At 40.8% G+C, this 27836-nt stretch overlaps 2 protein-coding genes across 6 annotated transcripts in view; both read right to left on the reverse strand.

The window, feature by feature from the left end:
- dock3 (dedicator of cytokinesis 3) overlaps window positions 1-13806 on the reverse strand; it is a 49891-nt gene extending 36085 nt beyond the window's left edge. For 2 of the 5 annotated variants that reach the window (XM_065960952.1, XM_065960951.1), the window contains exons 1-4: window positions 13356-13806; window positions 5862-5945; window positions 4624-4664; window positions 2637-2692 (exon numbers count right to left, since the gene is read on the reverse strand). In XM_065960952.1, coding sequence (XP_065817024.1) covers window positions 2637-2692; window positions 4624-4664; window positions 5862-5945; window positions 13356-13392 — 218 coding nt within the window. In that variant the 5' untranslated portion in view covers window positions 13393-13806. The remainder of the gene's footprint in view (window positions 1-2636; window positions 2693-4623; window positions 4665-5861; window positions 5946-13355) is intronic. The other 3 variants (XM_020629523.3, XM_065960950.1, XM_020629521.3) reach the window with 3 other exon arrangements.
- Window positions 13807-18255: 4449 nt separating this feature from the next.
- Window positions 18256-27836, reverse strand: part of LOC109980906 (DDB1- and CUL4-associated factor 1-like) — a 32973-nt gene continuing 23392 nt past the window's right edge. The window contains exons 15-26 of the mRNA XM_020629462.3: window positions 27578-27813; window positions 25656-26734; window positions 25357-25555; window positions 24593-24675; window positions 24033-24117; window positions 23709-23942; window positions 22177-22270; window positions 21625-21729; window positions 21440-21513; window positions 21240-21335; window positions 20864-21137; window positions 18256-19649 (exon numbers count right to left, since the gene is read on the reverse strand). Coding sequence (XP_020485118.3) covers window positions 19594-19649; window positions 20864-21137; window positions 21240-21335; window positions 21440-21513; window positions 21625-21729; window positions 22177-22270; window positions 23709-23942; window positions 24033-24117; window positions 24593-24675; window positions 25357-25555; window positions 25656-26734; window positions 27578-27813 — 2615 coding nt within the window. The 3' untranslated portion in view covers window positions 18256-19593. The remainder of the gene's footprint in view (window positions 19650-20863; window positions 21138-21239; window positions 21336-21439; window positions 21514-21624; window positions 21730-22176; window positions 22271-23708; window positions 23943-24032; window positions 24118-24592; window positions 24676-25356; window positions 25556-25655; window positions 26735-27577; window positions 27814-27836) is intronic.

The raw sequence follows: 27836 nt of genomic DNA on the forward strand, positions 1-27836 counted from the left end.
TAGTGGGGGTGTCGCCAAACAGCGATATGGTTTGTATTGGTTTAAAGCTGGTGCTCAAAGGCGACTCCTTTAATTACGTAACGTATTAACTCTTTACTTTTCTTACAAGTGATGTGGGAATTATCACATTTCAAGCACATGAATGCCAAATCTCCTGTCTGCGCAACAAATTTAACTTTTAGCTACCTTGAACTTGGAACATGGACACAATGGCCTAAGTAGGGACACAAGCTGGATATTAGGGCTAGCTATAAACTCTCTGTGCAGCTCATCAGTTTCATGCTCTGTATTGAAACTATGTTAAATTGCATTGTCCCCATTAAATAAATAAATTCAACTGAACCACCATAAACAAAAAGAAGTAACAGCAATAGAATGAAGAGATTTGTCAGAATGCAGTCAGAGAGAGGGGAGAAGCACTCCCGTCTACACTACTACACACATCCTTTCTGTGTGACCACATTCAGAGGGAAACATTAAACCACAGGTTAGACCTCTTGCGACACTCTGCAGCGCTCTTCTCGCTAAGCTCCTGCCTATGCTGCAAAGACTTATCTCTCACACTGTATCATTGTATTTGCCACAAAGAAAGCATCTCCGTCCATTACACCAATGAGTCGGCTGTGATTGTCTCTGGCAGAGGATGCTTTGCGAGAGCTACAGATATGCAGTAGGTGTGTCACCTCATTAACTCCATGAGACAGCAAAGCAGAATCCCCAAAGTGAAGCTCCTGGAGCGAGCAAGTGTAATAATGTCAATTTCCAAGTCTGCACTTTTAATTGTCTGAGTGCAAACGGGAGTCCTTCTGCTATGTTGCGGCTCGACTTGAGGGTGGTGATATAACAGCAAACTCCCAGCCTGCAGAGTTAACATTCACGAGTTCAGGCTGATAAAAAGCTCTGCTGTGTTCTTTTGTCTCCGTCTTTATTCTGGCCTCTACAGCCGAGGCCGGTTATTGTGTCTAAACTGTAAATGACCGCTGTGCACAAGTCTGTGTGAGAGATTCTTTGGCAGCAAATCTCTTGAAGATTGGGTTGTCATCATGGTCATGATTTGACACTGATAAGCCGATAAATGTGTATCACACTTGCTGTGTTATACGATAAGGAGACCTCCAGATGCAACTAAGATAAATAAAACTGTTGGTTATCGTCATCGTTCATATACTCCTCCAATATGTCTCAATAAAGGTCATGGATCTGCAGAGAGAACTGCTGATGTTGTACTCAGCAGGTCAGCCATCTCCTCCTACATAAATTGTCTTATTCTGCAATAAATTTCACTGTCTTTCTTTACTATATCTGTCTACTCAAACCCATTCAAAGTCATTGACAGAGACAGTGTTGGTGTTTTCTTTGAACAAGATGTTCCTTTGCTTAAATCTGGCTGATAGATCTGACTTCAATTAAAGTATATTATGATTTACAGATACTGTAGTAAAAAAGTATGTGCAAAGGGAGAATATTTAGGCTTTAACTGATAAGGTAAAAGTTTAGCATATTTAAATACTTGACCAATTAATTTATTTCAACACATTGATATAAATCTTCTCAATATATTATTGAACAAAGTAGTCCAACTAATTGGTTTGCAATTCTTCCCGAGAATGGACTCATAAAGTCAGACAAACTAGAGGATGATTTGGTCATAGTTAAACTTTGGCTCAGTTCAAACATCTTATTGAGGTTTGAGTAGATTATTTTAGACGGCGGCTGCTTCTCTGATCATAGTACATCCGCAGGTTCAGATTGTTTTTCTTCATATCTGACCAATGTATGGAAAGGATCCCTACAGAGATAGACCTTCTTAGTATAGAAGACCAATCTTTTTTAGAAGCAGAACTTTTGCTTTAGCAAGCAGAGGTCTTACCATCAAATCTTACCAGAGGTGATTTGTTGAAGGAAGACGTTGATGGTAACTTTAAACAGGGTTTGACATGTTGGTGGTGTACACACTGCATAACAGCTTGTAAGATACTTACAAAAAATTATCAGAGATTTGTGGCTGCTGGCTGAGCCAATATACAGGACAAATTCCAAAACCGTTTCCACTTATTCGTCATTGAGAACACAAAAAACTTTTTTTTAAAAAGGGTCCATGTTTAAAAATAGCACATATTTCCCCTTAAAAGGACTGCCACATCCATACACCCCTACAACAAAACTAGTGGACTTACACACTCAAGGCTATCTTTGCAAATAATCATATTCAGCTGTGATCAAGGCAATTTTTTTCTCCTGCATGTTCTGCTGTTAGATTACTGGCCCTTTGTATTAGAAAATAAGACCCAGCAGTTGTGTGATTAAAGCAAATGGAAATCTTCCTTAACTCCTTGCTTTGAGGGGTCTGTGTCATGAGGATTTAGTCTGTATTTAAAGGATACAAGGTGCTAGAGTTGATTTTCTTTAATGTATCTTTATGTACAGGTTACGTGAACTTCCTTAAACAACATGCATGCGCAGTATTTTTGGCAAACATAGACATTTATTTGCAACTCTGGTAGCCATGTGTTGTTTTTATTATATTGGAGGCGATATTGTGGTATACTTTGTTCAGAAAGTTCAAACTAAAATAAGTTAGATAAGTGCCCCCTAATGATGCCGTGCAAGAAACAAAAAATTATCATACAGCTTACCCTCTGTTGGTCACTGTGGATTTCTTCAAGTGGACATAGCTGACTGGGAAAATGCCCTGTGGACAGAGGGAGGAGCAGAGATGTGACTGAATGTGACAGGAATATGCTCTTAATTCTCCTGCAACATGTAACCAAAATGTACAGTACTGTGTTATGACGTTGTCAAAATAAAGAAAAAAAAGAACGAAACTGTGTTGAGTGCTACTGTAAAAATTAAAAGGAGACGTTTGCAAATCTGCTTGCGACCCATTTCATGTTGAAGAAAATGCACGATCACCCTTCTTTTATATGGAATTTGACAGCTTCTGCCTCGCTGTCTTGCTGACATTTTCTGCCATGCAAAGAAAAAAAAGATCCCATACTGTTTGCACATACTATAGAAACGAGAGGCAGAGCAACGGGTGGGAGCCCTATTGTTGCTTGGCTTGGAGGGGGGGGTGGGGGGGGGGGGGGGGGGCATGAGGACTGAGTGGTGCCACCCTTGCAGTTCATCTTTCTTATTCTAATCTGCCAGATGTGAAGAATTGGTCACAGCGAGTACAACTAATTCTCTCAGCATGGAGAGAGAGAGAGACTATGGGGGCGAATTAATGTGGGCAGCAGAGTACATAACAAAATGGAGGGGTGTTAGTAAGAACTGTAAATAGCTGAGAGTAGAGAAGGACAGTATGTAGCCACTAACACCCACATTTAGCAGGACTGGACAGATTTTGTGCTTTCTTTCAAACATCCCAGCAGCACTATATAACTCTACAAGCTTCTGGCATTTCAGTACAAAGCCGAGTGGACACACAGCATAAGAATAAATACACATCACCCACTGCTGCTTCTAATACTGTTTCTTTTACTTGAGTGTCTCATTATTGTTCTTATTGTTGACATAACCTGCTTTATCTTTGTTCTCATACTTTATTTGACGATCTCTGCAACATGTTACAACTTTACTGAACAACCAATCCCATGGGAAGCGGATGTGTTTGTCATATAAAATAACCACTTTACTGCAGCACAGAGTATCGATCTCTCACAGTGGTAATGGTGTTGTCTTAATATAAGTCCTGCACATGCTGCCTCTTCTTTTAAAGCAAAGTACAGAAAAGGTAGCATAAAGACACCGCATGAAGACTGAACAAGGAGCTCTGTCCTGCTTCTTAGCGCTCTTAAAGGTACAGCTAGACAAGTGCACCACTCCCCTGCAGAGTCACTGACAAAAGTTATTTTAAAAGTATTCTTTAATTCTGTCATAGACCTGCATTCTATGCTATCTATGACATACTTTTTAGCATAATGGATGTTTTTCAGATTTCTAACTGCACCATCTGCTGGCTGCAAGGAAAACAAAAATGTGGATTTCCCAAATAATTCTGCATAGGATTATAAAACAGTAAGGTGGGTCCATGAGGCTCTGGCAATCTTTATAAAGTTTTAGTTCTGTTTTAAAGAAATAAAAAGACTGACATGCCATAAATGTGTATTTATGCAATGTGGTCCACATAAATGTGTTTCTCTCAGACTGCTGTATCTTTTCTTGTCGTTACATGAAATGTGTCAATCGTTTCAAAATGTAAACTCTTGAAGATGACCCTACTTCATTCAGTGCTTTGTGCCATAAAATGAAACACTTCTTGGAGAAAACGTCTTACAGCACCTCAGGAAAAAATCAGGTCAAGAGATTTCTATTTTTGCCAAATCAGAGTTCTATTCAATAAGTTAATCAGTCGTTAAGATCTTTGTTGTCTAGACACGGTTATTTCTGGGATGCTCAGATCACACTATCATTCAGAAAATACATCGTCTTTGATGAATCATTCATTGTGGAAACTATTGTGCATTAGAAGACGAGCAGTTTCACAACAATGATGACACTACATTGGTTTGTTAAAACCTATGTTTACCTTTTATTAACCACTGTAATATTACAGTCAACTTTGTGTGAATATAGTTTGGTTTAAATGTAGGCTAGTAATGTGTATACTGTTATATTTACCTTGATAGAAGGCTTCTTGGTGGAAAAGCCTCTGTACCAACCTAATGGAAGAGCAAAGCACATCACAAAACTTTTCATAAAACTTCATAAAAAAAACATTAATAAACAGTACAAAAAAAACAAAACAAGATGATACCAAACCTCAATTGGCATTTACTTACAACATATTTTACCCTAACATACATTACCCTTTGAATTTAAAAGTAATTTATACATAGCCTACATTGTTAAGCTAACTCAGCCTTGACAAGGCTAGCTACCTTAGCACTGCTACAGCTACAAGCAAAACAGCTTGTTCCAAAACATTTACAAACTTCCCACGACACCTTTTAGTTATTTATTTATTTGCTGAGAAAAGTTCACAGATCTGTAGCAGCAGTTGCGTTAGCCGTGCTTATTTTAGCTGACAGCTGGGCCGCGTTGTATAACAAACATGACATCAGATTCTTCAACACATCTCTGGCTGTTGTGAAAAAAGTAAATTTGATACAATACAACACATGTTTTAAATAGTAAGTGAGATACGTATGAAAGAAAAGGTTTTGGCACTGCTTTTAACCTACCAGTTTATTTCGGGGCTTTGAGAGCTTTGCATTCTCGTGGAGTGCCATTGCAATTTGGTTGTATTGTTTTCTAGCACATCAGTATAAAGACAATAAAGCTTCATATTCTTATTAAACGTGAATTTTAGGCATCTTGGGATTTCTGGTATGAGCCCCAACAACAACATCCACCAAAAACAGATCTTAAAAAATACATTTTAATTACTTTAATTTTTTCCATTGCTTATGATAGCCTTAGAAGGGGGTCTGTTTGCTTCCTGTTTTATTATAAACAATAAAAATCTAAATGTGTTTCAGAAAAGAGCTGCTTGCCGCCCTATTATTACTTCAGCCTTATTGTTTCTGTAAGGATTCTTCCAAGCTATGATTGTCAAAAAGAACCAAAGTAAAAGTAAAGTTTTAATGTGTTGTTTCTCAAATAAAGGTCTAAATGCTGGCTTCTCCATAGCCTTCTCCATAATGCTGGAAATGTCAAACACTACTTTCTTCATCTAAAAGTATTCAAAATTTAAATTAAGAGTCTATAAGTCTTTTTCCGGTAGGGTAACATTTACTGAGAAGGACTTTACCTTACAACAGTGGGCTACTGTCCACTCTATACAATTCCTTTGTGTTTGACTTATATCATTTACTGTAACTGTGTCTCGGTTTTTCCTTCGATCTGATAGCCTTTACCTTCATTCTTCTCCAGAATCTGTACAGTCTCCCCAATCTCCAGGACCAGGGCCTGACATATTGGTGACCGGAAGTTGCAGATCACTGCAGAAACAAAGAGAGAAAGAAAATCATGACACCACAGTGATGAAAAATATTTTACCTTATGGTAATTTTATAGTAACCATCAAGGGAAATAACTACAGAGATTTTAGATTTATGCTTGGTTTCATTTTTGTGACATCAACCCTCCCACCCCCCCCCCACCCTCCTTTAGTGGTGCTTCTCCACACTTCTCCCACATGTGTTTTTTGGGTTGTGACATGGCCTTTAATAAGTTGTTAAATGAAAACCTCTAAACACTGTGTCACACTGGAGCTGTGGCTTAGTAAACTGTAAACAAGCTCCCATCCTGAAGTGGGAAGTCATTTTAGGAGGCAATTAATTCTTAAGCGGCCTGATTTTTGTGCATGTTAAATTAATAAACTGTCTCCCAAAGCAGAGCCCACACAAAGTGCTAAGTAGCACGGCTAAACTGTGCTTGAGCATAAGTTGGTATTAGCAGAAATCTTTTATGCCACCTGCTTTTGCAGCATCTTTTTTCTTGCGAATCACAGCCCGATTAAGACCATGATTACTCCTCAGGGGATTGATGCCACAGTAAAGGCCATCGGCGTAGGATGGCCTCTGGAGCCTTTCTCGTCTACGCAGCACTGCAACAGGGGCCATGTAACATAGAGTCGGCTGTATAAACCTTGGTGAAGACAAAGCTTGTTTAATGATGACATGGCTCCACTGATGATTAAAAAAACCTACAAATGGTGCCCCTTCAAGGAGAGTTTGGTGTGAATCATTATGCTAATGAACTAGCCAGGGGACCCAGTGAGGGGGAGGAAGAGAAGGAGGGGCTACGGCTCGGCTCGGTTGCCTGTTTGAGGGTAACAAGTGCTCAGTTCCTGTGCTCGGGTAACTATGGCAACAGATCATCCACAAACTAGAGGGCTTTCTTCACTGTAACTGCTGCAGGGATCAGAGCATTTAAAATGGCAAGCTTATGGATGCTGCATGGCAGTAGAGTTAAAGTCAAGCGTACTGGGCATACATTAAAGGCAGAGAGATGGAAAGACTTAAAAAAGCCTCCTCGTCACCTTTTTCAGTCTGCCTCTGGCCCTATTCCTGCCGGGGCTAAGCATTTCCAATTTGAGAATTCTATTCTTCAAAGGCCTCTATGTCATTTGAATAGCAAAACCTGCACTCACACACCTTTTGAGAACTCTTAAGCAGATGTCACGGCAGAACAAGATGGGATTGTCATGTTTAAGAGAGACGGGTGCATCACACAGGCTCATATTTTCATAGTCCTCTCTCACAAAATCTCAGACTCTTTCACTGTGTCTAGAAGCTGCAGAGCATTAGCATATCCTCAAAACATCACCAACCAATTTTTTCTTTCAACATGCTGAACGTAGGATGTTGGAAGGAGTGACGGGACAGGCTGTAGCAAAATGTTGGCAAAAGAAACTCTACTCTATTCAGCAACGGTGTATCAGTCCAGACTGTCCTTCCATCTAGCAGCATTCAGAGTCCACATGGTATTTTATGGCCGCTATTATGTAACCAGTAACTGGATTATAGGGGCTGATTACAGGAAAAGACTACTTCTCTCCTACACTTTCCTCTCACCTGAACACAATTGTCATCCATTTCTCAATGCATGACAAATCTAAATGTAAACCCATCCATGACATAACGTCAACCAAAACTCATTAACCAACTGACAGTAGAATAAATCTGTCATTGGCCATTTCATTTAAGGTGCTCGCATGTAAAATAACTGCATCATCTACTTGGGCAACTTGCAACAGCAAATCAATAAGGAATGAATTATGTAGAAAAAATGTGGAAAAAACATCCAAACACAGTTTGTGCCAGACTCAGTCGGAAGGCCAACTCAGTTTGAAGCTCATGGTTGTCCTTGAGTTACCTGTTTTTTGACTTTCACTTGCAGTTAAAGCCAAGGCAATATTTTGATGGTAGAAGAAAGTTTCAAATGTTTTGATATGATGATATTATGATTATTAACAAATAAAGAAAATGCAATACAAAGAGCAAAGTGTGTGCATGTGTGTGTGTGTGTGTGTGTAGTATATTATTTGATACTCTTTATTTATCCTGAGGTAAATTAGACGTCTCACTCTGTTATTGTGAGACACACTTCACACACACATCAGCCTGGAGTGAACAAACACGACCCAGTGTTTCCCCTACCATTATATTACCCCCCCGAAGGTCAAGTAAAAAAAAAAAAAGATTTATTTTTGGGCTTTTTGTGCCTTTATTGTAGAGATAGGATAGTGGATAGAGTCGGAAATGAGGGAAAGAAGTCATTCAAGGATCGAAAAGGACAGCTGTCATTAAAAGTAACGCAACACACCAAGATTCCTTCAAGTGTTTGTGTCGCCGTCTCGGCATGTCGGCTTGTCCCCACCCCCCTAATGCTTTAAACCTGGGGGAAACACTGGGACCTACAGACATCTAGTGAGGGAGAGACGTCAGAGTGAGGGGCCTGCACAGGGACTGGTGCCCCAAGCAGTTGGGGGTTCGATGTCTAGCTCAAGGGCACTTTGGCAGTACTTGGGTAGTAAACTGGCACATCTCCAGTCCTAATTCCATGTTTTGTTCATGGCCCTCCAGTTCCCAAAGTGAGCAACTGCCCCTCCTTTTTATTCATTTTTTGAATTACTAGTATAGTAAGGTGAGTATTTGAGCATTTAAATGCCCAATAGCCCAACCACCAACCATGCTAACCACACACAACTACAATCCAGAGCTGGGCAAGTGTCACTATATAGAAAGAAATGTGGTTACTTTTAATGCTGTACATTCAAAGAACCAAACACATGTGAAGTTACAGAGAAAATATGTATTATGTATCGTCAATTAAAAATGATACCCCAAAGCATCCAGTTTGTTTTTCTTCCTGTGCTTATATATTTCACAGACATCTACAAAAAGCTTCTCTTTCTCAGAGACGATCTCTGCAGAGCTCAGTTTAATGTGTTGGCATTAGGTGATGAAAGATGCTGAAGTTAATTTTCCATAACAGCACCTAATTACCAAAATCTCTGGCAAGGCAGAGCTCTCTGGTGTGTTTGGAGCTGTAACTCCACACACACTGTGTCTATGTTTAGAGTTTTAAATGAGTGAAAGTCGATGCATTATTTCTTATACTGACATCATACCCACTCACAAAAAAACTGCACATGTTTTGACTGAATGCGTTAACTTCATACTTAGTTTAAGTTGTTTCAATTCACAGTGTTTCTATCCTGGTGCTTTTAACAAAACCATAAACAAAATAAGTTGAATGACAATGATGTTAAATTGTTTGGGATCATGGGAGTTCTTGTTTTCATTGGTAGTGACAACTCAGGTAGACATCTTATTCAAAATGAGGGCAAGCATTAAGCTTTTATTATGTTAAGTCACTTTTAGTAAACATATGAAAGCAATTACATAATAATGTAACCGCTGCAAGAAACATAGCTAACATAACCAAACTGATGTCTTCCTTCATCACTCTCTGGAAATAATCTGGTGACTTTCCAGGAAGACAGGGGACCAAATGAACCTAACTGTTACCTTGAATAAAACGAGTTTCAGATTCGTTCTAGATTACGACCTTGAAGACGCCGATTGAGAGTGACATTTGATCTACTTCCCGTGTCTACCCTTTACTTCCCTGTTTCCTGTTATTCTCTTCAGTATGCTGAGTAGAAATGAGAAACATTAAGACAGTAGCACTACTATACAGTGTTAATATTAGAAAGCCAAGTAAGATATAAGCTTTTTGTTTGAAGACATTATATATTGTTCTTGAAGAGCAGATCAAATTAGATGTTTATCAGTATAATTATTAGTACATGCTGCCATGATTTTCCTCTATACTGTGAAGTTTGTTAACGCAGCATGTGTGGCCTGATGACCTTCCTTGAGAATCAGGGAGAGACACATACAGTATGTTATTGTTACTATTGCCCACAGGGGGGAAATATCCTGCAGAGAAAGGGGCGAATGTCATCAGAAAGCTGCCAGAACACCAGTAAACACTATTACAGCTAATAAATTGTCTTCTTTTTTTCAGAAAAGAAAAAAACTACTGACACGACTGTACTGGAAAACAAATTATTGAAAAGGACATTGTACTTGTTCAAATATCAGCATTGGAATAAACAAACTTCATTGGCTTTTTAAGATTTCGTCTCCATCAAGAGTGTTACATCTGAAAGTGAAGTGCTTCAGCAGTTCCAGTAATGCAATGTGAGCACATGCAGACCATGCCAGAGTATAGTCCTGTCCCAGAGGTAGCCAAGTTCAAAATCACAAGACCGTCCTCAGACTTCGCCCACTGAGTCATGTTGTTCAGCACAACTTGAACGCACACTCAAAGAACCATTGCTGCGTTAGAGTCTTGCTAACCTCAGGAGTTCTGCCACTGAGGCACAGGAGCATTTTACCATGTCTGATTCCAAATCAGTGTCCCAGAAATCCAGGCAACGCTTCCCAGCCGCAGGGTCTGTGAATAGCTACATGATAATAACCTTATCATGAAGCGCTTTTAGGCCATTTGCATGGCTATTACACATGAAACATGAGGTGTATTTATGTTCAGGAAACTATAGTCTAAACCAGTGGTTCCAGTGGGGGGGGGGGGGGGGGGGGGGGGTGGTCGCAAGACACTGAGAAGGGGGTCGTGAGAATTCTTCCAAACACATCAAAATTAAAAATCACTTAAAATTGCCTATTTTACCCATTATTGTCAAAACATATGAAAAAAAAAGATCAAGAGACTAATTCTGTTACCATTATGAAAATAATAACACAGTGTTCAGGCTGTTCTTTTGTGCCGTTCTAATTCCAGTGTTTGGATCGTGTACCCGGCTGTGCACAATGGTAAATGTTTTAACCACCTCCATGGACAGAGTGGGTCCCCAGTCTCTAGCACCTTATTTTGGGGGGTCATGGGCTGAAAAGTTTGGGAACCCCTGGTCTAAACAACCTGTGCAGTTGAGATTAATGGTTAAAATCACGGTTAAAATGACAAAGAAATGCTACATAGTGCTACTATAATCTCTCTGAGCCCCGTGATGGTTGAAAATTAGCTCTATCTTTTCATCTGTCATGAACACGTTTGTATTTAGAGCTTTCCATTTTATAAGACACATTGTTTGAGTTATGTGACCGTAGATAGAGCTGCTTCATTTCAGTCATTTTTTTTATTCCTTTGCTCTGTGTTTTTAATGTGTTTTAAATGTAAGTTGTTTTTATTGCTGGAGCCTTGTGAAAGGAGAACTTCTGTCTCTGTTGGGACAGACAGTAATGAGACTTAAAAAATTAAACATTGAGTCAGTGGAAATAAGAGATCTGAACCAAATTATTTCAAGACTTGTCATGGGCTTTTATTAAATAATGGACTAAAATTGTGTTAATCTATTGTTACTTTATCAAACAAATCTCAAAATATGTATCACACAACTAGCTTACAACTGTTTAAAATTGCATAATGGTTATTTGTTTTGGCCACTTTCCCGAATTAACATTATTTGAGGAATAAAGCATGTTATTAATGGATTCATTGGTAATTAAAGTCATCAGAATGGTTAAAAAAAAAAAAAAGAAGAAATTAAAGTTATCTAGGCCACTGCTGCCAAGCTTCAAGTGATTCACCAAATAATATTATCTCCTGCTGTAAAAACACACAACCAAGAACAACATAATGAACAGGCAGCGGTTCTAAGAAAGGCATTAACGTTTCATGAGGTGGCCTCCAACTGTTTCCTGTTTAGACGGAGCCCATTAAGGTACCACAGGGGAAAAGGGAAAAAAAACCAAAAAAAAAAACCTGTTCACTTTCATGGATACACCGAAGGGAGACAATTTACAGGCAAGATAAGGAAAGAAGAAAATGGTGCAACTGATGACACAGATGAGGCAAGAGAAGGAATGATAGGAATATACAGTCAGTTAGCGTGAAGCCGGCCAGCAGCGTGGGCTTCTCTTCTGCAGTGATGATGAGGAAATATTGATCCTACTGTAGCATGTCAACGCGGTATCTAAAGGTGAAGAAAGGGGGAATGAAAAGAGTAATTTGGGCTTCCTTTACAAGGTACAGTATGTACTTCGTAGGCAGGTACACAGACTCTGCCTCTCTGTATTTCAGCACCGCGGACAGCGCCAGGTCACTCTGCAAACACTTGATGCGGAGGCTGCACCGAACTGTTGCTTCACACAACAACCACATCTTTGCAGCTTCTCTTCGTTTGTTGAAAAACGAAAAAAAAAAAGAAGAACCCTAATATATTAGCTTGAAACCCCTGCAGTTATGCTATGAGCTATATATATTACGCGATAATGTTGCTCTGAAGCTTCTACAAGCGCCGAGATAATGAATGCCATTCGGGGCTCACATCCTGCAGTCTTTTGTGAGGCGATCATGACAAATGCAATGCCTCCGATCAAAGTGTAAATGTGTGGGTGTCTGTACGTGGGAGAGGGGGAGTATCGTGTTTGAACCAGCATGAGTAGCCCTGCAAGTAACAAGCTGTACAGCATCTGGACATGACTCATCCCCCCCCCTAATAAAAACCCTATGTAGTGTCATCACATGTTAAAGACACTTGTGTGTGGCTGTTGGGTTCAGTAGTCACTATAAAGACTGCATGGGACTTCATGGCGAGATTTTACTTTCCGCTTCCATTTCGGGGGCATTTTTCTTTCTATGTGACTGCATACAAACCTGCCTTGACATTTCTCTATTTTTTTTTTCTTCCCCCCCACAGAAGAAGGGAAAAGCTGATCGTGCCATGTGTACTTTCACACAAAGTCAACGTCCACACATACATGGAGGGGATGATCGGTGTAGTGCAATGCAGTAAAGTTGTTATTGCAGCAGTACAATCAGTTTTGTGTCTACAGGTAGCCTCTCCAGATTCACTCCTGCCTACACCTGTTGGAAGGACGCAGTCACGATGCCCCCTCGTGGTTTCAACACGAATCGCCTTTCCCAGCCCCCCACCACCCCCCCTTTCCTCTCTACCCCCCTTTTAGATATGCTTCTCTAAGAAAAAGCTAAAATGCTACACTGACGCATTTCTATGTCTTTCAAAACCACAGGAGTTAAGAGATGGAGTCTGTTTTTAAGCGCCGCCTGCGGTTGTGCACAGACTGCGATAGCATCTTTAAGGCGATGGGTTGGAGGCTGTAGCATCCCACGCAATTTCCCTTTCTATGCAGTCACTGGCCTTGCATTTCAGCCATTAGAAGTGTATATGTTTTTCAGTGGGTTTAATGGACATAACAACCGAATAAAGGGGCCGGATAGCTTATAGGCGTGGACGAACAAAATTGGGTGTTTCTCGTACTTAAAAACTGCCATATGATTGAAGTCCATTTAATAAAAAAAAACTGCAACAAAAACGTCGTAAAATGAAGAATAAAAAGGTGCTTTTGACTCACCAACTCCGATTTTCTCCTCTTCTGTAGGTATCCACATACTTGTTTATTTTCCCTCCGGTAGAGAAAGCCACATTATGTCGATATCGTGAGATGAAGCCGCTAAAGAAAAACAAAAAAAAAAATACGAGAGCTGAAAGCTACAAATGATCCAGGCTTCTCATACACGGGACTACATGTCTCCGCCGGTATTCACTATCCTGGCGTTTGTGTGTTGCAAAAAAATTTAAAAAAAAAAAAAAAGGGGGGGAGGAAGGAACCATCAAAGCCTCAATATCTCCGCTCTATTATGTCCCGGCGTGTGTCTCCAGTCTGATGCAGTCTCCGTGTCCACCTAATGTAACGCACACGCACGCAAACGCACACCAACACACGCGCGTACGCTCGTTCCGCGCACACACGCGGCGAGCGGTTTTTCTGCTCTCCTCCAAAGATGTTATTGCAGCCGCATTTCGAGCGGAACGAAGAGATTTTTTTTTTTCCTCGAGGTTATTATTCAGTTTTTTTTTTGTTTCTCTGTCTCCTTTTTTTTGGGGGGGGGGGGGGGGGGTGGGGGAGGCGCTTTACGCACACCGAGTCCAGCTGATCCACTACACGCGTGAACGCTTGGCAAGCATCGGTGGGTAATTAGCAGCTAATAGGTCGCGATTTGTTCAGTTGTCCGAACTGTCGAGCTAATGCCGGAAAACCCCGAGAAAGCTGCGATATACCATAAGCTGCGCCATCTTCATGGTCGTCACATGACTCGTTTTGTCAACACTGATGTGTCAAGCATTTGCAAATATATGCGCCCTCCCTCTCTGCCTCCTCTCATTTTCTCTGTGTAGGCATCCATCACACACAAACTGAATTTTCTCCTGCTACCGGATGCTGAATGCTGCCTTTTTTGATTGAATATGTCGCTTTGGGTGGGTGGGGGGGGCTGTGGGCCATAAAAGTAGCTCCCGGTGTTACAGATCAGTCCAGGCCATGTGGGGAAGCACCTCCTGGTTGAGTCATTTCAGAGAAACAGAGCCACTATCGGCGATGCTTTGTCATAGTGCAGTCATGCTCCCACACAGATGAGAGGCAACTAACTCCTAAAGGGCAACTTCCCGTTAGAATAAGATTGATAGCATTGGCCAAGTGTTTGATCACACATAAGACTTTAATCACACAACCACTGGCTGATTTAAAGACCCTCAGAAAATAAATGATGGATCTAGAAATGTAGTCATGACTCATGATGCCAAATCCCCAAACTTTAATCCAGAGCTGTATTTTTGTTGTTGGACTTGAGCTGGGAGTTGTTACATGAAGTGACTTGCAGCACATTCAGTGTGTTATCTGTTGATCTGTAGCGGTTCATCGTTTAGTGCCCGCTGCTGAGAATGAGCGTCTTTTTTTTGTATATTAATCCTGTTAACTGTTCAATTATTTGACTATTTAGGAATGATGGTCTCACTTCTGTAACAAAGGTTTCATCTTGCTGGGAACACCACCTGAGGGTGAGAAATGTCAGTGAACAAAATGTGCTTTTACTCACTGAGCTTTTTAAGGCCTATAAAAGACACATTTATAAATATGTTAAGTCAAAACATGCTAAAATCAGCCCACTTTTTATTTATTTATAGAAGTTCAATTGCTTCAGTGTTTTAAACCAACACAGTGATTTAAAAAAAAAAATGTCCATGAACTCTGTGGGCTCAGTAGTGGCTGTCGTCTTTAAATAAGATTTGACACATATATATAGAAAAGAAGTTGGACTCATCTTGATTGACCTCAAACGTAGTGACGTCTAAGTGATGCATTTCATTTAGTTGACACTAGAGTGACTTTATTGCATAGCGATTTGTCATAGGTGAGTCACTGCTGTTAAAATAGTCTGTGGGGAAAATGATGGACACTTCGCAAATGGTACTGCTGTTCAGGTCCAATCATCTGTAGGTTAATTGAAGAGTTGTCAGCTAAGAAATGATCACTGTGTGATTAAAGATGATTTGTTTAAAGTCCCTTTATGTATTAAAATCTAAACTCTCTTAAAAAAAAGGAAAGATCATAATTTTTATATACTAAACAAGAAAATGCCCACATATTACTCGATGATTAAAATAGTTGTTAAGAGCAGCCGTATTTGACTGAGAGATTTCAAACCAGTGAAGTCAACAGCTTCTGTACTGTATTCTTATCTCAGTTCAAGAGTGACGGCAAAGCACTTACTCGATAAACAAAGCCTTCCTCGGCTAACATTTAAAGAATCCTATGAATGCTTCGTTTCTTAAAGCTTTCTTGCCACACCTTCGATTAAAACGTTCAGCACAAAATCAGCACACACACCTAAGAGTGGCTGTTTTAAACCTGATGATTACCCATTATTTACAACAAAAAACTTTGTCGTACAGCATCTCACATGTTGCTGAACGTATGTCTCGTCATTGTGCTCCATTTAGCTGTGACTTTGTGAATATAGAATGTCCAGTGAGTTTGATGTCGTGTGGGAGGGAGGGCAGTATTCAGCAGGGTAATTTCTCTCCATCATAGCGAGGCTATGACTGACTCCCATCTGTCTATTACTTCAAGTGGAACACTGTGGGCGGTGTTCCAATCACATACATAAAGCTGGAAGAGTGTGGGGCGTTTTGTAAGCTAAATATGCATCCCAGCTAATAAACATTTCAGGATAAATAAAACAACAAATTGGAAGGTTGGTGCAAATGGTTCAAACCAGGATATTTTAAACACCAAAAGATTTGAAAAGGCCTCTTGCACAAACATTGAACTGGTTCTTCGGTAGAGCAGTGGCTACTTTTAGCTCCTGCTCTGATGCAGCAGTACTGTAAGGATGAGACACCGGTCCAATGCAAACAGGGACTGCCTAACACAGTGAGAGCTGCTATCTGTTTCCACAGTCCCAGAGCCAGCAGACAATAAGAGCCAGCCGAGGAGGTAATAAGAAGCGTGTCTTAGCGACTCATCCATCACCTGCTCTCACACAAACACACACGTTCTTATTTCTTTACACTCCTCAGGATTGTACATTTCATGCACACTCTGCTCCCTGTTCAAGTAATCTCTGCACACATGGACACACACGTGTCTGTGCAGCAAACGCACAATTAAGAAGACTTATTTGATGCGCCTCAATGTGGTTCTGGAGACTATTTAAATTGGTTCTATTATTAACTGTGGAGGAGGCCACAGGAAAATGTAATGGCAAATCCTTGCACGCACAATTCAACAATAAGGAGACCTGGATAGTGTCACTTGGAGAAATTGGAGGTTTATCAACGACTTGAAAGCATTTAAGGAGTGATTATTCACCTGATTACATGTAAACAATAGCATAAATATTCATCTACGAAAGGTTTGATTGCAGCTTTAGTAGAAAGTATATACTTAGCTGTGGCTTGTTCTTTATGCAAATTAACATTTTACTTCAGTTTGTCTTTTCCTGCAGCTCCTTTTGCTTGAAAACTTTAATCTCTCTGGAGATTACAGTGAGATTGTCACAATTGTCTTGCTGTTGAGGCCCACTGTTGGTAAAACGAGCATGTTTTTATAATCTGTATAAAATGAAATAGATGTGTTTTGAGAGAATTAGGGCAGAGATAAGACACGAGCACACTAGCCAATACCAAAGTGAATCAGAAACATTGTCAGAGTACGTTTCAATTCATCCAGTTGGAGCAGGCTTTCATGTGTTAAAGTGCTCTGTTAATTAATTCATGTCATTTTGTGCCAAGTTACTTGAAGGAAGTTCCAGTTTAGTTGGGTTTCAAGAGTTAGCCAGGACTAGGATCTGGTCTGATATTGGAGCTTTAGTAGAAATCTTTGTCCAACACAAGATGAGTGTCTCTCAGTGCTCGTTATTAAAAAGGTGACAATGAGGACAATGAGAGTACAGTATATTTAAACATGGTTGCACAATGGTTTTCTGGTCCAAAGGAGAAGACAAATATTCATTCTGATAAAAGAAACCCATTTTGTTTTGTTAGAATTAAATTAGGACTACTATGAAGCTAGAATGACTTGAAGATAAGATTGAACAACATCACTCTCAGTACAGGTTTGAGAAGCCAGTGAATGTACAACCCTGTTACCAAACAAAAAAGTGGGATGTTGTGTGACATGTTAAAAGAACCCGAATGTGATGATTTCTAAAGTGAGCTTGTATTGTGCCTTTCTAGTCTTCTGACTACTCAAATTGTTTTTTAACACTGCAGGTCACCCCTACACATTCTTATCCATTCACACACTGATGGCGGAGGTTTCTATGTAAAGTGACCATCAGAAATAACTCATCCCATTCCTACACTTTCACTTGCCGAAGCTGCCAAAGCAAGTTGGGGTTAGATGTCTTGCCCAAGGACACATCGGACATGTAGCTGCAGGAGCTGGGGATTGAACCCCTGACCTTCTGGTTAAGAGACAACAGACTCTACCAACTGAGCCACAGCTGCCCCAGTGAAAGTCCATATTCAATTCAAAATAGCACAAAAACAACTTATAAAATGTTGAAACTGAAACGTTCCATGTTTTTGTTTCTGACAACACTTCAGCTTCGACATCTTTGTGCTATTCTTAATCAAATACCGGGTTTCAATGCTTTGCAAACCCCTGCATTCTGTTTCTTTTTTTGTGGGAAACCAAAACCTAATGGTACTCTCTTTGGTTATTAAAAAATGACTGAACCAATGTAAAGCTCTTAAGTTGAACAGATTTTCTTAAAGGGTCCCTCACAAGTGTTCCTTGCCTGCAGATGACCAGAATGTAGGGTTGGAGGGTTTTTTGATAATAAAAAGTGTCAAATGTTTTTTTTTTTTCTTTGAAAGGTAACACATGTTTAAGACTCTGAGATTACAGCAGATTATTAAATGTCAAGTGCTTGGAAACATCATTCACATTTCATTAAAGAAGCAGAACATATGTTTGTAGCTTTATTTATAGTAAAAATACTTTAGATACATACAAGCTGTACATAACCTGTCTCAAGAAAGTCAACTTCAGTCTTCTTATGAAAAAGAAAACGCATGAAATGAAGAGATACAAGGCAAAAATCATTCAATCTTAGCACTACTTGCAAAAAGTGTGCAACTACAAGGCATTTCTTTTCACAATGTTGTCGAGTTTGAAACCTGCGGACACTCTATCAGAGAAAAAAAAAACAAACGTTTGAAATATTTCACCAACATCTTTTATATCCAATGTTTCTATTTCTCTTTTTAGTAATTCAGGTGGATCATTTCATATTCAAAGGGATGATGTTTTCTATATTATCTTTACCCTGAACCCTCAGTTTTTTTTTTGTTTCTTTTTACCTTTTAGGTAGGTCAAATTTATGTTATCATTAGACTGTTATTGTTCCAAGACACTTCTTTTAAACTCAAATCCTTGACTGAATAAAGGGATGTAAAACAACTCTCTGGTAGAGAACTGTGGAAGCCTGTAAATGTCCATCATGTGCTGATACTGAGCAGGTGTGTCAACAGTTACAGTGTCCACACTAGTCTTCTACAAATGAGCTCAAAGCCCACTTGAATTCCTTATTTACACAATGAGATCTGGAGGTGATGTTCACAAATGGCACTGCTGTTTTATTTGGCATTTTGGTCAAAGGTTTACGGTGAGTGTAATATTTGAAGATATGTATGACACCTTTTGAACGGTGTGAAAAGTGTTTGTGCATTAAATTAGCTGCCTGATTAAATACTTGAGTACTTTTTGGTGGTCTCGTAAAATACAAGCTTCAGAGAGCATTGTATCCCTTGCTAAACAAATGCAGACGCACAGCCCTGCAAATGTAAGCCTTTTCCCCAACACATACTAATCTGTGACCAAACAGAGGCTTATAAAGTGTGTGAATCGATATCAAATCAAGAGGCTCGTTTAGGGAGCTAGTAATATGCTAAAATAGAAAACTTTCCCCGGGGGCACTAGCCATTTGGCTCATCATCAAGCTCAACTTTCTTAAAAAAAAGAAAAGGGAAAAAAAAGAAGATATCAAATACAATCATCTCGCCCGCCAATTACTCAATTTGTGCCCCTCCCTCTCTTCTCTATGGGATTATTCTTTCTTGGTTCTGTCACTCAGAGTGCAGACACCTACTGTTTCAAACAGGCAGTGATCCAAGTTATCTCCCACCTTATCTGCTGATCTTATCCTCCTCTTTCTAGCCTCCTGGCCTGCAGCTCAAATGTCTATGAGGCACAAGTCTTGACACGCTGCCCAGTTTTTCACTTGCTCCCAGGCGTGGATGGCACCTCACTCGTTCAGGGATAATATGATGTCATCCTCAAGGTCAGAGTTGTCGGAGCTGTCTGTTTGTGCGATAGACAAAGCTGATTTAGAAATGTGTTGCAGCTGGGGTCAGTGGGTCAGGATGAAACTGCCAAAAAGGCAAAAAAAAAAAAAAATACAGTGCAGGTTTGGCAAAATGTGAAAGAGCAGTACATCCATTTTTTCCCCTGAAATTTCTGCTTCCTCTGTCTCTCAACGGCTGGAATCAACCAACACAGCAGTTTTTAAATTCTACTGGGAAAGACAACATTGCTTCACAGCGACCAGACAGCATTAAAAACACAGAGACTGGACCAAACAGAAGCCTAGATGATGATTTACCTGAGCGTGCTAACATTTATCAGGCTTCAGGATCATTGTAACTGCTTTTATTAGAAGAGCTTTTTGCACAGATGATGATTGATTCTATTGTCATAGATCAAGTGTCCTTCAATAACCGGTGCCTCTTTTTTAAATATAATAATGACATCCATAGAAGAAGTACTCCCGGAACTGCATTATATGATTAACTGATTGCTTATTATTAGCATCAAATCACAATCAGTCTCCCAGAATGCCATAATGAGTATTAATATAATGACAGTAGTTATGCTAACACTGATAATTAAAAAGGTTTTCATTTTCTTTCTATGGAAACGAGTCATTTGTGTCAGAAAAACTTGAGGGCTGGACTCTAAAAGCTCTTCGCTAACTGTTAATTAGCTTACATTGTTTGAATGTTTTTTTTTTGCTTTTTACTTTATTAAACCCTGAGGGGAATTCTGGTTTACACTTTGTTATTGAGAGACATGCTTCTCACACATTGAGCTTGAAATACACACACATGCACAAACAGGACCTGTAGGTTTGGTGCCTTGCTCAAGGGCACCTCGGAAAGTGCCCTGACACCTCTGCAGGCTCCAGACTAACTTCCATATTTTGTTCCACACCGGGATTTGAAGCCCAAGTCCCTACGAACTTTCTTCTCTGCCAAAATGTGCAGGTACATTTTAATCTAGCTTTAAAAGACTTAAAATTCCTAAAATGTTTTGAATCATATACTATGAACTGAAATTGAATTAGGAACAAAGAGCAAATACACATGTTTCAAAATAAAATACATGTATAGAAAAGAACAAGGCAAAGGTAGGTGATAAGCAGACATTTTGAATAATATAAATAAATAAATCTAAGAAAGTCTGAGGATTTAGTGGAGCCTGTAGAAATCTTACGGGTGGATCGAAGTGCTACTCACCGTTGTCCACATCCAGATCGACATCGTCATTATCAGAGTCATCCTCGTCATTGTCTTCCTCATCTTCGTCTTCGCCGGCGTCCACATCGTCCTCGAGAAGACGCGCCACCTCGTCATCAGAGGGAGACAATTCATCATTCCCATCGTCCTCTTCTTCGTCGTCTTCGTCCTCGCCACCGTTCTCGTTCTCTAGCTCTGCGATGAGGGGATCCGTATCGATGTCATCGTCTGAATCGTCGTCGTCGTCGTCGTCTTCCTCCTGATCGTCATCCTCCTGGTACCGAAAAAAAAAGGGTACAATTCATTTTTGTGTCTGCATTTAATAAAAAAAATAAAATCAACAAAGCAGCATGATAAAAGAAAATAAATTAAGAACCTGATCCTCCTCATCCTCCTCCTCTTCCTCTGCTAGCCTCTGCCGGCCAACTTCATACAGCCTGCACACTGTGTCAGTGTTCACAGAGTCTTGGTTCTACAGGACAAGCAGGGGGGAAGAGACATTTTAATTATTTCATACAGAAAAAAAATGTATCAAAAACGATTTCATTCTAAAGCCACATTAAGAGAAGAACTTACCTCAATCACAGCGAGGTAGCAGTCTTTGGTATCAGTGCAGAGGTCAAATATGTTCCTCTTGACATCAATTGTAGCTGTGAAGAGAGCAGAGACGTTTTGTCAGGAGAAGTAATGTAAAATGAAACACTTTCATATTCATGAAAGAATTAATTCATTAATGATGAGGTGAGGGCAGCTAGCCTTACCTATTGGTTTGTAGTCTGTGGCATTGAAGGTCCTGAATGATGAACCAAAAGGACTTTTCATCTGCATCTCCATCATGTCGTCTTCATCGTCCGCCTGCAACATTGCTGCAGAAGTACAGAGCAACAACATGAAGCAGAGAATAAATGAAAACCCGCACAGCGAGGTTGTCAGCCGAGTTTTGGGGCTCCAGAGCATTGGAGTGATTGTTGTTTGGGCAGAGCCTACACAGCACGCACCATGGCGCGCCCTGTGAGGAGGCTTGAACCAGCTGGTTCTCTCTGTAGCCAGTCCCAACACGGAGCCTAATGCCCATATGGCTCTCTGAGTGACTGCGGTATCACACACACACACACACACACAGTATCACACACCTCTACGGGCCCTGTTCACACCTCTTGCTCTCCAAACACACACGTGATTTACTTTGCTTGATAATTAGAAGGTGTTCGCTCAGACACACCTTTCACACACTTGCACTGACTGTGGAGTGAGTTGTAGGGTGGATGCCAAACACGGCACATTACCCCATCATTCAGTGGCTCTGTATTTACCTCCATAGATGACAGTGCCGTTGTTGTTGAAGACTATCCTGCACTGGTCCAGGGCTGGAACTGTGTGCAGGAGGTGGAAAGTGCGCAGATCCCACTGAAACTGTAACTAAGGGCTTTGACATTCTTCATTTTTCATTTGTATCAAATCAATCTGCTATGAATTTAATTACACAGTGTTTAAAACCATCCCAAGGGACGTCAAAATCAATTTTCAGAGCAATAAATATTTAATGTTTAGATGTGAAGTGAAAGCTCAATAACTGATCTCATAACTGGGGCTGCTGCAAATTTGAACTGCTGACAGAATCACATTTTCTCTACTGTCTACGCGTTACCTGCTAAAATAAACTGTGTATTATCACTATCTCTTTTCAAACCAAAGGTGATAAAAACACACTGATCCAAACAAGGACAGATCCTTCAGAACATTAAACTTGCTAATGCTTTAGCAGCAAACTTAGCATTTAGAAGACTTAAAACAAAACACCTTCACTGTATCAATTTACATGACATCAAACCCTCTATAATTAGAAATGTATGCACTCATTTAACTTCGGGAACATTTTAATTTGAGCAAATCTAGCAGGACTAGGAGTTTCTTTAGGCACCAACTTTGGTCCATTGGTATTTTATTTTGTAGCGGCTTTAATGATTCACAGTCTATCCAACTCTCTTAAATAGGTGCACCTTTAAGTTTTCCTCTCCACCAATAGTGCTTCAAATTGTCAGATGGATAACAGTGATTTGGTTCAGTCCCCCTAAGGTTAAACCAACATCACTTAGGTAATCCTTCAACCGTCCATGCAGTGCCAAAATAAGGTCAACATTTGAGGAAATACAAAACTAATGACATTCTGATCAGTCTCAGCTCTACTTTGTGTTTTGTGCTATTTAGAAAGATGTAAGCATGCCATAATGCTTAACAGAGACTGAGAACAGCGTTAATATAGTGCTGGGCGATATAGCCTAAAAAATACATTCTCAGATTTTCTCACACCAAACCTGATTTACGATTTTAATCGCCTTTTATCTTCTTCTAGAAAAAATATTAAAATGACGAATAAATTGCTAAAAATACATTTTGCTTTTATTTTATTAAGAAATTGTAACTAAAGCAATCTGGATTTACCTTCAATTATTAATAAAGTAACCAGATTTCTCTTTTGGGGTTTAAGTGCAAAGCTGAAAACTTGAGACACTTTGCTGTTTCAGGATACAGCCAAAGCGCAGATGACGCAGAGCAACTTTAGCAAGAACTTGTGGCTAGGTGTGACATATCTGGGGCAGACGAGCCCCTCTGTAGGAAGTAAACCGAGCCCAAGGGAAAGATAGGAAAGTGAAAAATCTCGGTTTTCCACAAACCTGATTTATTGTTTAAGTCGATTTATCGCCCAGCCCTAGGTTAATATTAAACATGCAGGACCTCAGATTGTTAGCATTGTCATTGTTAGATGACAGTGTGCTGACATTAGCATTTTTCTCCTTTAGGCACTTTACTATTTGCTGGCCATGCATCTAAGTCTCAAGGATACAATCTCTGTATTGATGATGACCTCCAGGCTGTTCGGGTGGAAAACGCCGCTGATGTTCATGTTGAACTTGTCAAACTTGTGGATGGCCTGAGCCGTGCGAACATCCCACAGCACGCCGTCATTCAGCACCAGGTCGTCTGTGGGGTTGAAGGTGGCACAGTTTCGCTTGTAATTGTTTGCCAGGTCTGGGTTGTTTAGAGTCAGAGTCACCTGACCCGTCTGAATGTCGTAAATCTGGAAAAAAAAAACAAGAATTGAACGTAAGCGGTGCCCATTGATGGCGAATGTTTTTCACAATGCTGCAAAAATGTCTGACATACTCACACGTGCTACATGCTCTTTAGTCCCGATCACACGATCCTGTGAGAGCTTACTGAACTCCACATAGTGGTCGCCCAGAAAGGAGTGCCTGAAGACAACAAGAGGAACACTTTAACATTTCATCAAAAACACAAAGACAGTACGAGTATAAAAGCTCGGTTATTTTAAACGTATCATTGTTTTAAGACACTGTAGGACAAATTCAAACAGCTAGATTACCAGTATTGTCTTATTTAAACAGCGTAGATAAATGGAGTGAAGTGCTTGTGTCCTAAGAACTGAAGACTGGCGCCCTCGGGCTGTGAGCGTTCATAATTAAACAGCAGCCTATCTGCGGCTCCATCTTTGACAGAATAAAGCTGCTGTGTTGTGAGCAAACCCACATACATGAGGCAGTGGGATCATAGGCGGCCTTATTTTAAAGGTTTATGACACTCGGCATTCAGACAGAAGTCATGTTGAACATGCTGGCATTCACACACTACTGCTTCAATATTTCAGACTTATATTTAAAAGAATGAATTATGTATAGGAGTGGTAAAAAAAAATCAAACGTCCCTTACTTCATGATGAAGACTGATTTCATGCCCCACAGTGCAGACAGAGGGTAACTCCAAGAGGCGGACGTTAAGAGCAGAGAGCCATCCTAAAAAAAAACACAAAATATGATGGTTAAAGATCTCACCCCTTACACCTTCCACAAACATAAGAAATCTTCTACTTGATATTTGATATCATTAATGAATTAAATATTGTTTTCAACATCTTTAAGTATCTATGAATATGTAAACATATGCACCCTGACCCTGACCGCACCCTGAACAGTGAGTTTGAAATATTACCGTCAAACCTGAGCTACAGGGTCCCACCCATCTCTTTACACCCATCAATCCTTCAAATAAATATGGATCTGAATCCCAGATCGATGAAGGCGTCTGAATGTTGTGTCAATAGTTTGTATCTTTGTATCTTGCCATTCATTTTTAGGTTCTGCATCACATAAATGTGTCTGTGATGCCATACACATTTCAGACATCTTCTGACAATAAAGTCCTATCAATCAAACAATCAATAAGTGGTTCTGAATTTAAGGTGTCCCCTAGGGTCAACTCTCAGCAAACTGAAGGGTTCAAGCTCCCAAATGGCAGTTACACATTGTTTTGTTTTAAATAATTGAAATACATCTAAAACTGAGACATCCCAGAAAAGAAAACACTGCCCAACCCATTTTTTGAGTGGAGAGGGAATTCAGATGAACCACATGTAAAAGGCAGCAGCTAATCATGGCATTAAAATGTCGGTATACTAGAAAGCGTTCACTACAGACCCGGGACGGCTCCAGGTGAGTGATGGCAGAGCTGTGACAGCTGTAGCTGGCCTCCTCCTGGCCTGTAAACACATTGTAGAGTTTGAGCTGCCCTGTGCACGTGCCGAGCATCAGGAAGCGCTCGCGAGCAGAGAAGGCACAACACATGAATCCACTCTCGTCCTCGTCTGCCTCCCTGAACACGGAAATAGGACGAAACCTAGGAAACGGGAGAGGGGGAAAAAAAATGTAAGGAAATGGTTTTGGAAGATTGCTTTTGTGTTCAGGGAAGGAAGCCTGACTCTAATAAAACCACCTACCTGCTGAAGATGAGATGTCTGTCAAAGCAGCCTCCATCCACTCCTCCATATTTGGGATAAATTACCCTCCGTGTGTGTCGGGACGTGAAGTTGATGGGGGCTTGACGTCTCTGTTTGGGCTCTGGGCACTGATGCGGGGTGAAGAGAGAGAAAGGCGGGCATGTTGCCACAGGGTTTTTACAGCGTGCGTGCTGCTCCCTCAGGTACTCTGTGATGATGCTGTCTAGTGCAGGGGGGGATGGCAGGTGTCTGTCAAACTGCTTCTTCATGGCTGGACTCTGGCTGAAGGCACCGTGGTCAGACTTCTGCCTCAGCACTCGAGGTTTCTTACAATTTACAGCACTGCACCCCATTTGCCGTTCACGAGAGAAAACGATGCGTCCAATCAGGGGTGAGCCGTTGCTACAGAGGGGGACAGACGTTGAGGGAAAAGCAGTAGAGGAAGAACATACGGTGGTTTGTGATGGACAGGGGCGTGTTGGTGGATTGCTTGATCCTGGGGTCGATAAATGAGGGGGATGGTTTCCGAGTCTTGAGCTGACGCCGTTCGCCAGCCGTGGGGTACGGGGGAGAGTCGCAACAGGGGAGGCAGGCAGGGGAGGAGCAACGGGAGGGAAAGCACAAGTGGAATGAGCTGAATGAGACAGACAAGACATTGGCAGTTCTGCCTCCTTGGTGAGCGTGGTAGCGGTGTCATGAAGGCCTTTTGCAACGAGGTGGTTTCTAATAAGCAGCAGCAGCTCTTTCTCAGGGAAGCTGATCCTGGACTGAGCCACCACGCTGGCCCTCTGCAGCCACGCCAGAGACACATCCGTTCCGATCATCAGCGGTTTCCCAGAGATCCGTTCTATCAGCTCAGCCGCAAACTTGCTGAACTTGACGTGTTCACTGCGTTTGTCCTGGAGCACAGGCTCCTTCATGAGCTGTTGGATGTGTCCGCTGCTGAACAAAGGCAGCTTGCTGATGATCTGTCTGACGGAGCTGGAGCGAGACAGACCCACCAGAGCCTTACAGGCCAGAGCTCGGATCTGATCTGCATCTGTAATGGGCATCTTCACTGTCAGCAGGGATAGCAGCACCTACAGGACAAATGCAGAATGTAAGCTAAAAAGACAAAGGCTGACAAAAACCAGTGTTTCATTTTATTCTGAATGCTACCAACCTTAAAAATGAGAGGTAGAAGAACGATTTAAAAAGTTATAAGTACACCTGCAGTGTGATGTTATTTAACTAAAGAAAAATTAGAGATATTTAAGAAAAACTGCACAGGTCTCTGCTAAGGCACTGCACAGCTCACAATTAAGACCAGAACCACAAAGGTTCCTGTCTGCCACTTTTATGCAGAGATTTGCCTTTGGCTGGTACACCTTGGTTTACAAAACCAACTAAATCCTTACCGGAAATTACATGTTCTAATGTTTGTTTTGAATTTTAGATCATCTAGTCCAAGAGTAGTAAAATGAAGCCACTGTCTTTTAAATCAAGATTTTTTTCCACCTGTAAATTTGCATGTAATACTCTCTTGAAAGTTTTCCTTCTGCGATGTGTGATTAGGTGATACAATGAACAGCAGATTTCCTTCAGTGCAGGACTGCATCTTGCACCGCCAGCTTCCCCATATTCAGTTCATGGACGCGTGTATGAGGCTGAATGTGAGGCTTTAAAAAGTGTTTAAAAATGTGCACTGCTCCAGGAAAAGGCACTTTATAAATCCAGTCCATTTACCACTGCAGCACTTAGCGAGAACTGTCACAGCCCAAATGTGCCTTTCAGCCACTTCCACAGCTTTAAACAGCCTGTCTTACAGAACCACTAGAAAGCATTTGATGTTCCTGATATAAAAAAAAAAAAAAACCTCAGGAACAGACATAAGAAGTTAAAATCACAAAAGTTGTGGTGAATGGAGTAAGCATCAAGTCTACCTTGATGCCATTGTTAGATTGCACCACGTTCCACATTTTACTGAGCACGCTCTCACTGGCTTTGGTCTGCTGAGGAAGGCGCCGGCGGGGGGTTCCTGCAATGAACTTGCCAATGCTGGACATGCGTTTGTCTGGAGCACAGACGCAGTTGATGGCGACCTGCAGAGCCGACTTCTGAATCTCGGCATCATTTACAAACACCTCTCCTTCTGCCACTGCCAGGACGATACTCATTCCTGAGAGGAAAAGACAAACGACG

The sequence above is a fragment of the Labrus bergylta genome, chromosome 12 (assembly GCF_963930695.1).
Source record: "Labrus bergylta chromosome 12, fLabBer1.1, whole genome shotgun sequence".
Taxonomy (NCBI): Eukaryota; Metazoa; Chordata; class Actinopteri; order Labriformes; family Labridae; genus Labrus; species Labrus bergylta.